General features: G+C 38.5%; 1 protein-coding gene across 4 annotated transcripts in view; it reads left to right on the top strand.

Moving 5' to 3' along the window:
* macrod2 (mono-ADP ribosylhydrolase 2) overlaps positions 1 to 15491 on the top strand; it is a 544600-nt gene extending 529109 nt beyond the window's left edge. For 3 of the 4 annotated variants that reach the window (XM_058795078.1, XM_058795077.1, XM_058795074.1), the window contains 4 exons: positions 4272 to 4340; positions 12055 to 12111; positions 12878 to 12952; positions 13990 to 15491. In XM_058795078.1, coding sequence (XP_058651061.1) covers positions 4272 to 4340; positions 12055 to 12111; positions 12878 to 12952; positions 13990 to 14021 — 233 coding nt within the window. In that variant the 3' untranslated portion in view covers positions 14022 to 15491. The remainder of the gene's footprint in view (positions 1 to 4271; positions 4341 to 12054; positions 12112 to 12877; positions 12953 to 13989) is intronic. The other variant, XM_058795075.1, reaches the window with a different exon arrangement.
* Positions 15492 to 15813: the final 322 nt, after the last annotated feature.

Raw genomic sequence — 15813 nt, forward strand, 5'->3', positions numbered from 1 at the left:
ATTAAAGCCAATGTTGTGTGAGGACAAACTTGAGAGAAGACAAAATTGAAAGGGAGGCAGAACACACACTTTCGCTCCCATTGTCTTTTGTTCTCAAGCACAGTGGGCAATCAGTGTTTCTCAGCGAGAAGACGACAGCTCAAGAGTTTTCATTTTGGACTTTTTATTTTTTATTTGTTCTTTTACTCTCTCCAGCCTTTTGTTTTCTGTCTGATGTCATGGTGAGGCTAAAATGGAGTAGTTTGCCAGCTTAACTCTTGGATAGCAGTCAGTATTCATCATTTCCTGTCTTCCATCCACACGGCACCCATTCTCATAGCCATTCTTTTGCCCCTCTGATAAGAATTTATATTCACTCAGGAAATCATCAAAAGAAATCATTGTTTATTTAAGGGCTATGCTCACTTATTTATTTGTTTACTTCTTGAAGCTAGACCCGCAGGATTCTCCATGTAACGTTGCCTGGGTTTGGATCTCCTGGGTTTTTGTTTCTTGTGTTTCTATCGATTGCGGCCAACTTTTCAAGACTGCGATAGTGACGGCATCCTAGTCCTTCGCAGCCTCCTGGAGAATGTGGCCCTGAGGCAGAAACCCAACAGTATCCGCTGTGGCCATCTGTTGCTTGTGTTGAAGCCCTACGCATTTCTAGCTTCTCAGTTCAGCAGAACCACCAAACAACAAAGGGAGCTGCATTTGCCAACTGCTAATATTTAGTCATCATTAGACACCATTTCATCTTTTTTTGTTTATCATTCACATAATTTGATTTGTTGGCCTATTCTCATTTTCCCTCAGTTTTTCCCCATCATTGAGGAGTATTTATTTTTCAACAGAGTGACGAAGCTGTTTAAAAAAATAATTTTCCAGTAATGAGCTGTTTTTTCCACTGAAAGGCAGTGTAGTGCGACTAAGCACTGCATTTTTGTTACATTCTTTTGCAGGTCTGATTCATTCTAGTGAATCTGTTCATTCAAACAGTTCATGCAAATGAATTAATTTTAAAAAATAATTTATCTTTTTATAAATTAAAATATTTGGTTATATGCGATTGTTTTTGACTGACTTATGAATTAAAGTGTATTCATTTTTTGTTTTATTTTATATTTTGCTTGAATTTATCTGTTCATTTATTGCTGTCACACTAATTTAGATTTGTAAACTAAATTATTTAACTGATAGTAATACATTTATAATAATTTATTATGTATGTAATTTATTATTTTTTTATTTAAAATTAGGAGTTATTATAGTGCTTGTGGAAGTTATATTATAGTGCAAATTATAGCATGATTATGTAGCAAATAAGTTGTTTGTAACATAGAAAGTTACAGTTTCAAAGCACTAACAGTACTTTCCCAATTGTCATGTTTCTGCCGCATGAAATGGGACACATTGACCACTCAAGGTATCTGTTTTTAGTAGAATCACTTGAGCGAGGTCACACTTCCTCTCCATTGTGACTCTCCTCTCGATGGACCCCTGTTGGGTAGCTCCTCTGATCCGCCATCCATAGAGACTTTACACGGTGGAGGCAACGGCCTTTTTAATTGGCTGTTTAAATGCAACTTTCTCTGTTCTGTTTGTGTGCCAGGGGAGATTGTGGATGTGAAGGCAAAGCTCAGAGAGCTTCTGTCAGCCTGTGGCTAGGGCTTATCACAGCACAATTAGCTATTGCCCTGGGCTCATATATTGCAGCGGTCCTTGAAATAGGCATTAGCCAAATTTTCTGCATAAATGCAAATATTCTTGCACTGTGTCTACATCCTGCCCCAAAACTGTCCAAGCACTTTGCTTTGGAGCAGGACAGATTAAATAACACAAAGACAAGAACAACATGCACAGTACTTTAAAGGGATAGTTCACCCAAAAATGAAAATTCTGTCATTAATTACTCAGCCTCATGTCGTTCCAAACCCGTAAGACCTTCGTTCATCTTCTGAACACAAATTAAGATATTTTTGATGAAATCCAAGAGCTTTCTGACCCTGCATAGACAACAATGCAACTGACATTTTCAAGGCCCAGAAAGGTAGTAAGGGCACTATTAAAATAGTCCATGTGACGTCAGTGTTTCAGCTATTTGACTGTTTTAACAATATCCTCTCTACCTTTCTGGGCCTTGAACGTGGTAGTTCCACTGCTGTCTATGGAGGGTCAGAAAGCTCTCGGATTTCATTCAAAATATCTTAATTTGTGTTTTGAAGATGAACAGTACAGGTTTGGAACAACATGAGGGTAAGTAATCGATGACAGAATTTTCATTTTTGGGTGAACTATCCCTTTAATGTGTTTTGTACATCTAGGTTAGCTCATACAATTGTTGTTCTCATATAGGAGAAGCAGGTTCAAATCCGGTCCCTCAAAAATTCTTACCAAGTTCTAGAGTCCATTTATTTATTTATTTTTTATTTATTTATTTTTTTTACTCATACAGTAGTTTTTATTATTTGATGAAAATACCTTATTGCCATGTTCTTGTTAGTAGTATTATAACTGTTTTTGTTGTTGTTAATATTAATAATAATAATAATAGTAATAATCTTATTTGAATTTGTGAATTTTTTTTAGTTGGTGAGGGTGCAAAAATTACAATTTAAATAGACAGACAATTTGGATGGATGGATGGATGGATGGATGGATGGATGGATGGATGGATGGATGGATGGATGGATGGATGGATGGATGGATAGATAGATAGATAGATAGATAGATAGATAGATAGATAGATAGATAGATAGATAGATAGATAGATAGATAGATAGATAGATAGATAGATAGATAGATAGATAGATAGATAGATAGATATGGAGTATTTTGGAAGGATGACTGTTTCTGTGGGAATTATTGGCCATTCATCCAGTAGAGCATTTGAGTTCAGGCACTGATGTTGGACGAGAAGGCCTGGCTCCATTCCTCCATTCCACTTCATCCCAAAGGTGTTTGATGGGGTTGAGGTCAGGGCTCTGTGTGGGCCTGTCAAGTTCTTCCACACCAAACTCATCCAACCATGTCTTTATGGACCTTGCTTTGTGCCCTGGGGCACAGTCATGCTGGAATAGAAAAAGGCCTTGCCCAAACTGTTCCTACAAAGTTGGAAGCCTAGCATTGTCCAAAATGTTTTGGCATTAGGCATTAAGCATGAAGCATAAAGATATCCCTTCACTGTAAGTAAGGGGCCTTGAAAACCATCCCCATGCCTTTATCCCTCCTCCATTGAAATTTACAGGCAGGTAACATTCTCCTGGCATCCACCAAACCCATCAGACAAACAGAGAAGCATGATTCGTCACTCTACAGAACACATTTCCACTGCTCCAGAGTCCAGTGGTGGTATGCTTTATACCACTCAGTCCATATATATATATATATATATATATATAATAATATGAAGTATCAACATTTAACAAAAAAAATCTGACCTTCTGGTATATGGAACGCACAATTGTTAATGCTAAAGTCATTTGTTGTCCATGTTAAACTTTTGTTAGAGGACAGGCTTGATGAAAACCAAGACATATAACAGCTTTCAGGCAGAGGCGCCACCATTGTATGAATTCACACATAAATATGACCCTCACAAACCCTCTTCAGCCACCACAACCATCTGCTGATGGACCCTGGACTTCAAACACACCTGATACGACTGTCATTTGTGCCCTGGCAGAGCACCCAGAATGCATTGTGTGTGCTCTCCATTATGTAGTCACCTATGGCCCACAACCCTGTTAGCATCAAAGCAGGGAGAATGCAGGAGAAGAGGAGTCCTGCTCAAATAAGCTGGAAGGAGCACGGGCTCTCACACTGTGGCTTTGAAGATCTTCTTTTGATCAGCGAGCTCGTCCCTCCCACAGCCCTCCAGACGGGGGGGGGTCAGGGGAGTGTGCGAGGAATATGGAGGCAGGATAAATCACAACGAATGTGAAGAGTGCTGAGGCACAGGATGCAGAGCTTATATTTGATAATGGCAGTTTTGTTTTGCTCATGCCTATTCATTTTGTCCCTCGCACACTTCTCTCTCCTTGCAAAGGCGCACAAAATCCATTAAAAAGGCACATAGAATTTAGGTGCTTTAATGCATATTAAACAAAAGAAAAAAGAGAGAGAGAAAAAACATGGCAGTTTGGCAGGAACAGCAAAAACTATGTGACATACTTTAAAACTAGTGCTGTGTATAGTGTTGCTTCTTTGGAAGCTGTTTTAACCTCTTTTCTGTTTTAATGGCCATCATGTTCAGAATATTCTCTCTGTTTTTCCTCTCTCTGTGTCAATAGAGTCAACAAAGAGTGAAGATCCCGGGGCGGACACCGGTCAGGAGCCTGAGGTTCCCATGGAGGTTCTGGGTATGTGCTAAATCAGTTTTCCCAAATGTTTTTTGTGTAATATACCTCAATGTCACATCATTAAGGCTCAACACATCATTTTTACAATGTTGAGAATAACAGTGCACTAATGAGGTGCATGCTAGCAGCAAAAACATTAAGTATATAATTAAGTATATAATTTACACTGCCTTTTTAAAGTTTGAGATTAGTAAGTTGTTGTTTTTTGTTGTTGTTTTAAGAAATAAATGCTGTTATTCAGCAAGAATGTGTTAAATTTATCAAAAAGTGACAGTAAAGACTTACATTCCCTAGTAAAAAATATTCCACTCAAGACTTACAGATATAAAAATTATAATTCAACTTTATTTGGAGTACTACTTGTGCACAATGCACATTTCTTAATATTAAAGGGTTAGTTCACCCCGAAATGAAAATTCTGTCATTAATTACTAATTAATTTCTAACTAATTAATTACCTGTAAGACCTTCGTTCATCTTCGGAACACAAATTAAGATATTTTTGATGGAATCGGAGAGCTATCTGAACCTCCATAGACAGCAACACAACTGAAATGTTTCCAGGTCCAGAAACGTAGTAAATACATCGGTAAAACAGTCCATGTGACATCAGTGGCTCAACTTCAGTTTTGCGAGGCTACGAGAATACTTTTTTTTGCACAAAGAAAACAAAAATAACATAATTTACTCAACCATTCTTCTCCCCCAGCATGTGTATCACAACGCATACACGTGCTTTCCCCTAAGCGTAAACAACGCTTATTACGCAGATTGCGTTCATGTGCGCGCTTTCCCCCCGAACGTAAACAACGCTGATTACTTCAAATACATTCTTAGGTGCTCTTCAAAATGGCGGAAGACGGAACTCGGGGGAGAAGAATGGTTGAGTAAATTGTTATTTTTGTTTTCTTTGCGCAAAAGTATTCTCGTAGAGTCGCAAAACTGAAGTTGAGCCACTGATGTCACATGGACTGTTTTACCGATGTATTTACTATTTACGATGTATTATCACAATAAATTATTTTCTTTTTTTTATTCTGTTTTTTTTAACTTTCAGTTCTTTAAAGATCCTTGAAAAAAATGTATAAGAGATTCCACAAAAAATATTAAGCAGCTGTTTTCAACATCGATAACAGTAAAATATGTTTCTTATGCACCATTAAAATGATTTCTGAAGGACTGGAGTAATGGCTGCCGAAATTCAGCTTTGTCATCACAAATTAAATTACCTTTTAAAATATGTTAGAAAACAGTTACTTTCAATTGTAAAAAATAATTCACAATAATTACTGTTCTGAACTGTATTTTGGATCCAACAAATGCAGTGTTGGTGAGAAACTGCAAAGAAACTTTTGAATGGTAGTGTATGGGGAAATTTGGATTGCATTGGTGTTTGTGACCACAAGGCACTGTATGAACATTTCTGTATATTGTTAGAGTGTTTAAATATGAAGAACTTTGCCTTCTACAGTATATTCTCACATCTCTTTCCAGCAAGGTCTAAAGGTGCACATGAACAACAAGGTTTTGCATCCCTTTTTTTCTTCTGCTGTAACTTTGCGAATATAATCTCATCCCAAATCACTTGTGGTGGGTCAGGTTCAAAAGCAGACCCCACATTATGCTAAGTCACTCGTTAAGTTTTTCGCAGCAGGCCCTGCTACCTTTGACAGCTGCATTTAGCGGCTCTTGAGGTCATGGCAAAGGGGGCGCCCTCTTTTCTTACTTCCTTCATATTTATTGTTGTTTTTCCATTTTGTTTCATGCTTTTGAATTGTTTTTAGAGTTGTAATTTGAAGCAGAGAAGAGTTTCTGTTCACAAAACAAGTCTGAATGATTGATTTATGAAACAGACTAATTCGGTTCTTGACTTCAGCTCACCGACTTAAAGATATAGTTTGTTTATCTGTGAATAACAAATAAAATTTTGGTATGTTGGTCCAACAAAACTATTATACAAACCTTAAAGGGATGCCCCATCCCAAAATGAAAATTTTGTCATTAATGACTTATCCCCATGTCGTTCAAACCCGTAAAAGCTTCGTTCGCCTTTGGAACAAAATTTAACATATTTTAGATGAAAACCTGGAGGCTTGTGACTGTCCCATTGACTGCCAAGTAAATTGCAGAAAAGTCAAGGTCCAGAAAAGTATGAAAAACATCGTCAGAATACTCCATCTGCCATCAGTGGTTCAACCGTAACGTTATGAAGAATACGAGAATACTTTTTGTATGGAAATAAAACAAAAATAACTACTTTATTCAACAATTCGGCACCATTTTTGTTTTATTTCCATACAAAAAGTATTCTTGCCACTTCATAACGTAACGGTTGAACCACTGATGGCAGATGGAGTATTCTGACGATGTCTTTCATACTTTCCTGGGCCTTGACAGTGTTATTTACTTGGCAGTCAATGGGACAGTCACAAGCCTCCGGTTTTCATCTAAAATATCTTAATTGTGTTCAAGGCGAACAAAGCTTTGCGGGTTTAAACGGCATGGGGGTAAGTGATTAATGACAAAATTTTCATTTTGGGGTGGAGTACCCCTTTAATGTTTAAGCATATAATGATATTCTACTGAATTGTGTGCTTCTAATTTTATAGCAACAGTTTGGACAGGACATTTTTCTATTTTAACAGGACAATGTCTCTGTGTAAAAGGCAAGGTTCAAAAAAAAAAGATTGATTCAGTCAGTGCCGAAGAACTTAACAGGTCTGCAGAAAGCCCTGCATCCCTAATCCCAGTTGAGCACCTCTGGTGAGATTTTAAAAGCTGACCTTGAGTCAAAAACCCAACACCCAATGACTTGTACATACAGTAGCTTCAGAAGACTTAAAATACTGTACACACAAGTCGTATAAACCACTTTTAATGTAACTTTATGGTGCTTTCATGACCTTTTTGAAGCTTGAAAGCTCCAGTATACATTTATTTGTGTGAAAAATAGCAACCAGTGCATTATATAAAATTTCCATTGAGGTACAACATGAAGGGTGAGTAAATGATGACAGAATTTTTATTTTCGAGTGAACCATTGCTGTTAAGCTGTGAAAGCGCACTTTAGACGTGTTACATGATGAGTTAACCATATGGATTCTACATTGACAAGTACAGCATTAAAAAAAGCTACTGTTCCCCTCCCTTCGCTGCTAATTTGCTTTACTGATCTGCCACAAACCTCCCTGCTCAATTCTCCGCAGCGCTTTCAATGTGACCCTTAAACCAAGCGACCCCATGTTCTCTTTTCACATCTTTTTTAAAGGTTTTTTGTTATTCCAAGCATGGCCTTCTTGGCCCAGCGAGAACTGGAAGCCTTTCAGACCTAGAGAGGACCTCCTCCTCGTACAATGGCAGCTCGTCAAAGCACATCTTGTAACTTTAGGCAAATGCGGCCGGTAATACAATGCCACTTGGCTCTGTAGAAACCCTTCCTCGTATTTCTCACTCTTCGCTTTGAGAGGGCGGAATATAGATGAGAGGAACCACTTGGCTTTTCACAGAGGAACGTGCACGAGAAGGATCTGTGGTATTTACACTGAAGCCCTCCCCACCGGGTTTGTTTCGACTCAATACCTTTTAATTGGCTCTAATTGTTTGAAGCTTCACCATCACACAGCGACGCAACGAAGAAAAAAGCCCTGCACACAATCAAGTGTCTCCAAGAATGCTTTTCTCTTTCTCTTCCTCTCCTCAGTGTTGTTCCAGAGAAAATATGTCTGCCCTCGCCCCGCAACCTTTGAATATTTACATATGAAAATGAAGTTTGCTTTCCACATTTAGCACTTCATTAGCTCTCATGGTCTGGCTCTTTGAAAAGGTTGCCTGGTGTTGTTGCGCATGAATAGGCCTGGAATTACATTGAGGTATGTTTTAATGATGAGCTGAACTCTACTGTTACCTCGCACAAAACGCTACGAAAGCTGCACTTTGGTCTAAAATGTGGCTATTCGCTTGCAAAATACAGTTATTTACATCTTAGATGATGAACGCACAGCTTCAAGACCACCCTGAGCTTCTTTACCTAAAGTGAGATATCAGATGCTGCTTACGCTGCTCATCTTTTCCGGATGTGAAGAGTTTGGTTCATTATATTATCTCCATAAACCAAACATACCATCCATGGACTCCTCCAAGTGAAGGACGGATAGATAATGTCTTCAACTTGTAAGATATTGAGTGGTTTTACTCAACAAACCTCTTGTGAACATGTGGATGGCTGTAAGCTTGTTCTCTTGTTCTCCTTTCAGCCGAATTCTTTTCCATTAACCTCCTGAGCGACATGTGAAAACCGTCTGGCAAGGTGCTTTTGTGAGTCACTGGTTCGATTACATCGGGCCCGTGCCCCAGTTAGGCCAGGGTTATTGGTTTGGTTGTTTGTGTTTGGCTTTGAGCTGCTGGCACACTGTGAGAATCAAACAGCCTTGAGAACCTAAACAATACAGGTGCAGGGAAAAAGGTTATAAATGAAATGACCAAAGAATCCTTGACTGTGATAAAGAGCTCGAACTCTGTTGAAGCAGCTCAGATGAGTGGCCTTCATAAAATAATCTAATATAAAGTCCAGTTGCATTTGACAGTTGACAAATTCACTAGACATTTATGTGCCTGTTGACATATGCAAATACAACTTATAAAGTATATTTAGAATACACTACACTACCATTCAAAAGTTAAAAGTAATTAGTCTTTTATGCTGGGGATTACTTAATGATGACTACATGTCTGCTTTGGCCTTTGTCTGTAACGTCATTGTTGGATTTGGAGGGGACGAGGAATGATGTTGATGCTCGCCTGACAAGACCGGTCATTATTTGTGTGGCGCAGACGATTTATGCTGCCTAACAATAGACCCACACGAGCCCCTCACGATCTCTAGAGCGAATGGTTGGTAGAGGATCTAATTTTCTGCTTGTCTGAATATGAATATGACTTACGTCTCCCTCCTCCCTTTCTCTATCTTCCTCGCTCACTTGTTTCGTCTTCCCTGCTTTGTGAGTTGCCCGGCACTGACTGTAAAGATACCACCCACAGGACGAGATCATCAAACTTTCATTACGCCTAAGTGCAGTTAATTTCAAGGGAAGCATATGAAGCAAAAAAAATACGACAATTTATCGAAGCTGGAGCGCTCAGACTATCTTGAGCTCACTCAGCCGCTGTGATGAAGAGAATTGAGTGTCCAATGGACTGCTGTCAGGTAAATCAGGATAAATAACCAAAACACATAGTTTGAGTCAGACTTAGTCTGATATTTAACACCAAATATATCACTTTTTGCGAGGATTTTAAATCGTAATGGCACACTACTATAACCTTAACGTCAGATTGCATCAGAAGCCTCAAATCAATCTATTGGTTTCTGGGTAGGGAAATGAAATTCAGTTGTTTTCTCTCACATTTTTCGAGAAATAGACTCAAGCGCCCAGCTATCCTCCATGTCACATTTTTACACTTTTTCCTGCTTGACAGCTTCTGGCTACTTTATTTGTTTCACGGCACGTCAGACTCTCTTCCCGAAAGACAGAACTCATACTGTTGTCGGCTGTAAAGCTAAATTAGAGAGCTGGCAAATTTCTGCAGCATCTCCTGACGTACAGGGCAGCAGTTGGAAGTGAGCACAGGCATTGATTGAAATTCCAGCATCTCGTTTTTTTTCAAAGGCTGGTTTGTTGTGTTTTGATCAGCGCTGCTTATTAGGAGCCCAAAGTGGCAGGGCTCCCTCTCAGCCCTGACATTATTACATGGAAAGAGAGACAGACGGAGCATCAGGAGGAAGCCAAGTCTCAATTGAGCTTGCAGGTTCACTCGAGCGACAGCCTTAACTTTTTTCATTTTGGTGCCTGTCCATGGACTTTAAACGCTGCTCTGATTTCATCTTGAATGCAGTTTTTCTTCTCAAGTCAAATCTTTAGATATTTACTTGGAAAAACAAGACCAAAACAGTTTTTTTTTATGGTGTACATTTCTGCACTTCCTCTGTACATGTGTGTGATTCTTTGTTTACTCCAGCTCCGCATTTGTGCTGGAATATGGATAAAACACCAAGTGAGGGACAGAGAGGAGACTTGCTTCCAGAAGTGGGCGGTAATGGAAACAGCGTTGTTGAATCGTATCGCACTCGGTTTCAATTTCTCCCTCTACGGTGCCGCGAGACAAGAATGAAATCAAATCATGGCGGCGGCGGTTGCCCTTGCTCTCCCTCACCTTTCCTCATCCAGGCATCCGCTGCTGCTCTATTTCTCCAATAAAAAGAGCTCTTTTTTTCATGTTCGAAACACAAATCCATCACTTGCAGCTTTGCGCCGTTAAATCAGTAGAATTTGAGGGCTGGCCACCAGGGAGAGTGAAGCGTCTGGGTAGCTCTCGTTCTGAAAGGTTGCATTAAAGCCACCGTCTGTAGTTGTTGAAACATTGCCACCGTAACCCGAAGAATTGTCTCTCCGGCTGAAAGCGAAGCTTCAGAGCTTGTGATGAAATGAGCATGAAAGTATGTAGCATCACAGTGAAAACAGACGCCATGTTGTTACACTGCCAGTGATGTGTATTGCGCGTTTAAGATGTTCCAGTGTGTTTAGATGATGTTTGTAAGATTCTCATGATGGTAAATATCGTTATTCTGCAGACAAACACTATGGTTTGAGTGCGGAGACAATCTGCAGCAGCGAATTGGGTGCGCTTGCATCATCCGTGGATGTGCCGCGGGAAGGAGATTATTTCATGCTGTGGTTTGCTTTGGTATTTAGGCAGAGAGATAGAAGAGAGAAAGTTATAGACGAGTTTGAGAACGAGGCTCACACTGATATAGACTCAAGGCAGTTTCTAATTAATTTTCTATGCTTCCCCTTTCGTCTGCATTTGTTTTGTTCCTCTTGAAGGCGAGAGGTTTTTGGACCATGTTTTTCATGTTTAAATATTATGCATTGGTCTCATACCAAAGAAGCACTAGCTATAATGTAATCTCTTATTGAAGTTGATGTCTAAATACACTACACTTGCGGTGGTGTGGTGCAGTAGTTAAAGATACGGACTGGAAAATCTGTAAGTTCAAACCCCGAAAGGTTACTCCACAGGGATTGTCACTTTAATTGAGTTCTAAATAAGTTCTACAATATATTCAGTGGAATCACCAGTTTATGGAGGCTTATTTCTGCCAAGGAATAAAAAAGGGAGGTAATTAAAAATGCAATTGTGACTTTTTATCTCACAATTCAGACTTTTTTTCTTGCAATTCAGAGAATAAAGTCAGAATTGTGGAATATATGCTCAAAATTGTGAGAAATAGACTTGCAATTCTGAGAAGAAAACTCTGCATTGTGAGAGATAAATTTGCAATTGCAAGACAATTCAGAAAAGTCAGAATTGTGGAAAATTCATAAGACAATTACCTTTTGAATTTTTTTTTTTAATTCTGAGGAAGAAATAACGAATTTTATGATGTATAAAATTGTAATTCTGAGACAAAAATAAATTCGCAATTATGAGAAAATGTCGATTTGAGATTTGAAATATGAACTTTAAAAGGATGGTCCATATCCAACCAAGCAATAAATACATAAATAAATCATGTTTTGGGGATTAAAGAATGTATTTGCTGTTCTTCCTGAAGATGATAATGAGGAATCCAGCATATGGAGCCAATATAATTGTAATAAAATCAAAAGAAATAAAAGCCACTTACCACATTATTTTATGACTTTTGTTTATTTAGAAGCTGATCAAAGTGTCACAACAGCCAAGGAGAGCAACACCAGCAACAGCACTAAAGGTAAAAACAAAGATGTGTGAATTAAAACAATTTTTTGGCCTTTTGATCATTTCATGGTTTAAATTCAAATTCATGGCTTATTATTTTATACAGAAGAAAGCAGAGTGTGTGTGCATTTCCAGATGTAAATGAGTTTTTAGTCAGTTTATTTATATGAAAGTTGCGAAAGGACAAAATACAGCCACAGGATCAGACGAACTCACATCACCCAGTGATTTCTGAGCATGTGCATGAACCACTAGGTCACGACTCAAATTCTCACAATTCAAATGCACGTTTCATTATTTATACAGAAGAAAGAAGAGCATGTGTGAATGCATTTTTAAACTTGAATTTTCAGGGTATGGACTTTTTGCCACTTTTTATTTATATGACAGTTGAGAGACCCAAGAAATGACAAGGAAAACAGGAGGGGACAGGATCGTAAATGTTACATTTGCTCAAGTAAACTCAAATGCATGCTATATTATTTATACAGAAGAAAGAAGAGTGTGTTTGGGTGTATTTTCAGATGCATGCACAGGTGTATCTCGTCATCATGAGCTCTGCAGTCTCATGTTCTTCTCTTGAAGCCTCTGTTGCCTCAGGCATAGCCTTTAGCATCCACTGCATTTATTTCAGCTGAGAAGCCCAGTAGCCAATGAGATGTCACCCAGTGACATCTAACTTTTAATTCCTCTGCTCAGCTGTGATCTCGAGTCATTCATTCCCTTCTCTCTGCCTTCTTCCCTTGCTTTCTCTGTCTCTCTCCTTAATATGTGTCTAGATGATGTGAAAGCCCAGGATAAGAGCTCACAAGAGCCCGACGCAACTCCACCAGACACCAGACCAAATTCTGAAGGTAAAAGCAATAAATCAATAAAAGCTGTGAATAAAACAGAGAAACACACTTACGCAGTTCCCATCTTCAGTAAATATCCCGTCTCTCTCATTGTCCTTCTCATTCAACTAAAAGCTCCCAACTTTTTCTGCTTCGTATGCTTTACCCGCAATTCCTTCACTTCCATTCTCTCTCATTCACTTTCTCTCTGCTGATCTGGAACTGCGGAGTGACCCTGATTTTTCAGAGTAAACGTGTTGGCATGCCTCCTTAAATTGAGTTTGATGAATTACCTGCATGCCCACCTCACGGACATTAATAAATCAAACACAAAGCGTGTGTGATCGGAGCGCAGAGATGACGCAGTGCGAGAAAGCTGATAAATCATGTGTGATAAGAGTTTTGCTGTGCTGTCATTTCGGGAACCCTGGGGTCAGCTTCCCTCTTAGGGCCGCACATACAAACTCCCAGCATGCCATTTATATTCATTCCCTTCGCGTTTGACAGGAAATAATTTAGTACAGTATCTTTGTGTGTATCTGTACAAACACAGGTATACAGGTAGAATTTAGTTGGATTTGTGTTTAATTCAAAGAAAGTATATTCTGTATCATAGTAAAGTCAACATGACAGACTGTCTGAACAGCAAGTTATTATTCAATTAGAAATGAAGTTGCTGTTAAATTATTTTGAATATTCAATATACAATAGTAATTTGTGTGTGTGTATACATATATACACAGACACACACAGACACATATAATATATAAATAAAATACAGAATAAAACGAAAAAAATAAACTTTTACTTGTCTGATTAATTGATGAATCAATAAGCAAATAACCTATTACTTTTAGTTGCAGCTCCATTTCTAATTGATATTGGAAAATACAAAAGTGAACCTAGATATTTGGAAATGGGGGTTTGACAAAGAAAAGGTAAATAGGCTCATTGTTGCTTTCACGTTGACACCAATCTGTCAGCCTTGTGCATTAGGTTTAACTGTTTGTTTGCTAACATGTATACTTAATTCTGCTTTCATGTTTGTTTTCTTCAAGACGGCCAAGGCGATAAGAACCCACAGGAATGAGACGACAATCAGCCTCATAGAAACGAGTGCCGGCAAACTGTGTGAAGGCAAACATCACACCAATTTTGTCCCACGCCAGGGAGTCGCCCACAAATACTGGGAAAAGAGTTGACCCCCCCCCACTTCATTCACCATCTTTCCTTCTATTCAACCTGTATTTCCTTTCCGCTTCCTCATATTGATAATAAATCAGATATATAGCTATATAAAAAGGATCAAATGAGAGTTTGAACATATCAGAGAGAGTGCAGGGATTGTGGAGCTGGAGGAGGACTGCTATACCTCACTGACATGCTGCTTGATCAATAGTTCTTTGCATTTTTAATTTTTTTTTCAATATAGCATCTTGGTGCTGGATTTGAACTGGTTTAAATTAGATAGATTGCTCAAAACACATCCTAAAATCATCCTGCCGCTTTTAGTTACACGCTTATTTGTAATACTTCTGACAAAGTGCAAAGCCAAGGCTAAATTTTCCATCCCGCAGAGCACTCGTAATGCAAGATGCAAACCAAAAATGATTGGATTCCGCAGGCCTGTCCACCGATTAAGATTTCTTTCAGGTGAAAAACACTAAAATGGCTATAAATGTCCGTTTGTGCGCGAGTGAGTGTGCGTATATACTGATGATGTCACTTTAAAGAGGTTTTCGCTTTGTGTGTGAGCTTTAGAACCAAGTCAGGTCAAACGAGGAGAACATCGCTTGATTTTAATCTCCTATCGAGTGGTGGCATTCCTCCCTTCTGCACGCTATATAAGAGGCGTTTGTATGCTCCTCTGCTTTGAAACGACACGTCACGCTCGCAGAGCCCCCCTTTAATCTCTCAAACGAGCACTGATCATGTTTCATCTTCAAAGCTGCTCTGACTACTGCAAATGCCTGTTAAAAAAAAAAGAAAAAAAAAAGGAAAACCTGTTGTGTCAGACTGACGTGGCCGTTTTTGACGAGTGCGCTAACAAATTAATTCCCTCAAGTGTATCTAGATGCATGCCAGCATTGTTTCAAATGTTTTATTTACAGTCCCTCTCTCGGTCTCCCTCCCTTTCACATGCATAAACAGATCTCAGTTGCAAGCTCTCAATATTTTTACCAGATTGTCTCTGCATCTCTAAAAAAAAATCTGCCTTATTTTATGAAATAGTACAAAATGGTGATGGCTAAAATAAAAGGCAAATAGTAAGTGTGTGGCTTTGAATGAATTAAATGCTACTTCATATGATGAGTGATGATGCATTTCTTTCTTTAAACACACAAAATGATTTTATGTCCTTTTGTTTGGGTTTTGATTTGGTTGTTTGGTTATCTTGCGTATGATTTTTTTGGTTGATGATTAAAAATGTATTCAAAAGGTTGATTTACTCCTTTAAGTGGTGCCATACTGTATATCAGATGAACTTCTGCCTTCATCCTTTGATGTTTGCTTTGCTATAGAACAACTATGAATAAAGTTATAAAGTTGTTTCCCTGGGCATGATGTCTGCGTGTTTTATGGTTGCACCGTATCCAGCAGGTAATGTCAGCAGATATTAATCCATTAATATATTTGTATTCGCAGAATTATTATCAGCAAATTTGCACATGCTTGTAAGCTATTCAAATGTCAGAGATTTTTCCATTATAATTGAATGTGCCTGTAGCGTTCACTTTATAACTTCTCTAAAGCACTTAATGGATAAAATACATTTTGTGATTGAAAACTTTAGATATCATAGAATTAAATTTTTCAATTACAAAAAAAATATATAGAGACTGAAATCTTGGGTGAGTTCCATTTGAAAGGGGGCATAACTA

Source organism: Onychostoma macrolepis, chromosome 13, assembly GCF_012432095.1.
Source record: "Onychostoma macrolepis isolate SWU-2019 chromosome 13, ASM1243209v1, whole genome shotgun sequence".
NCBI classification, from domain to species: Eukaryota; Metazoa; Chordata; class Actinopteri; order Cypriniformes; family Cyprinidae; genus Onychostoma; species Onychostoma macrolepis.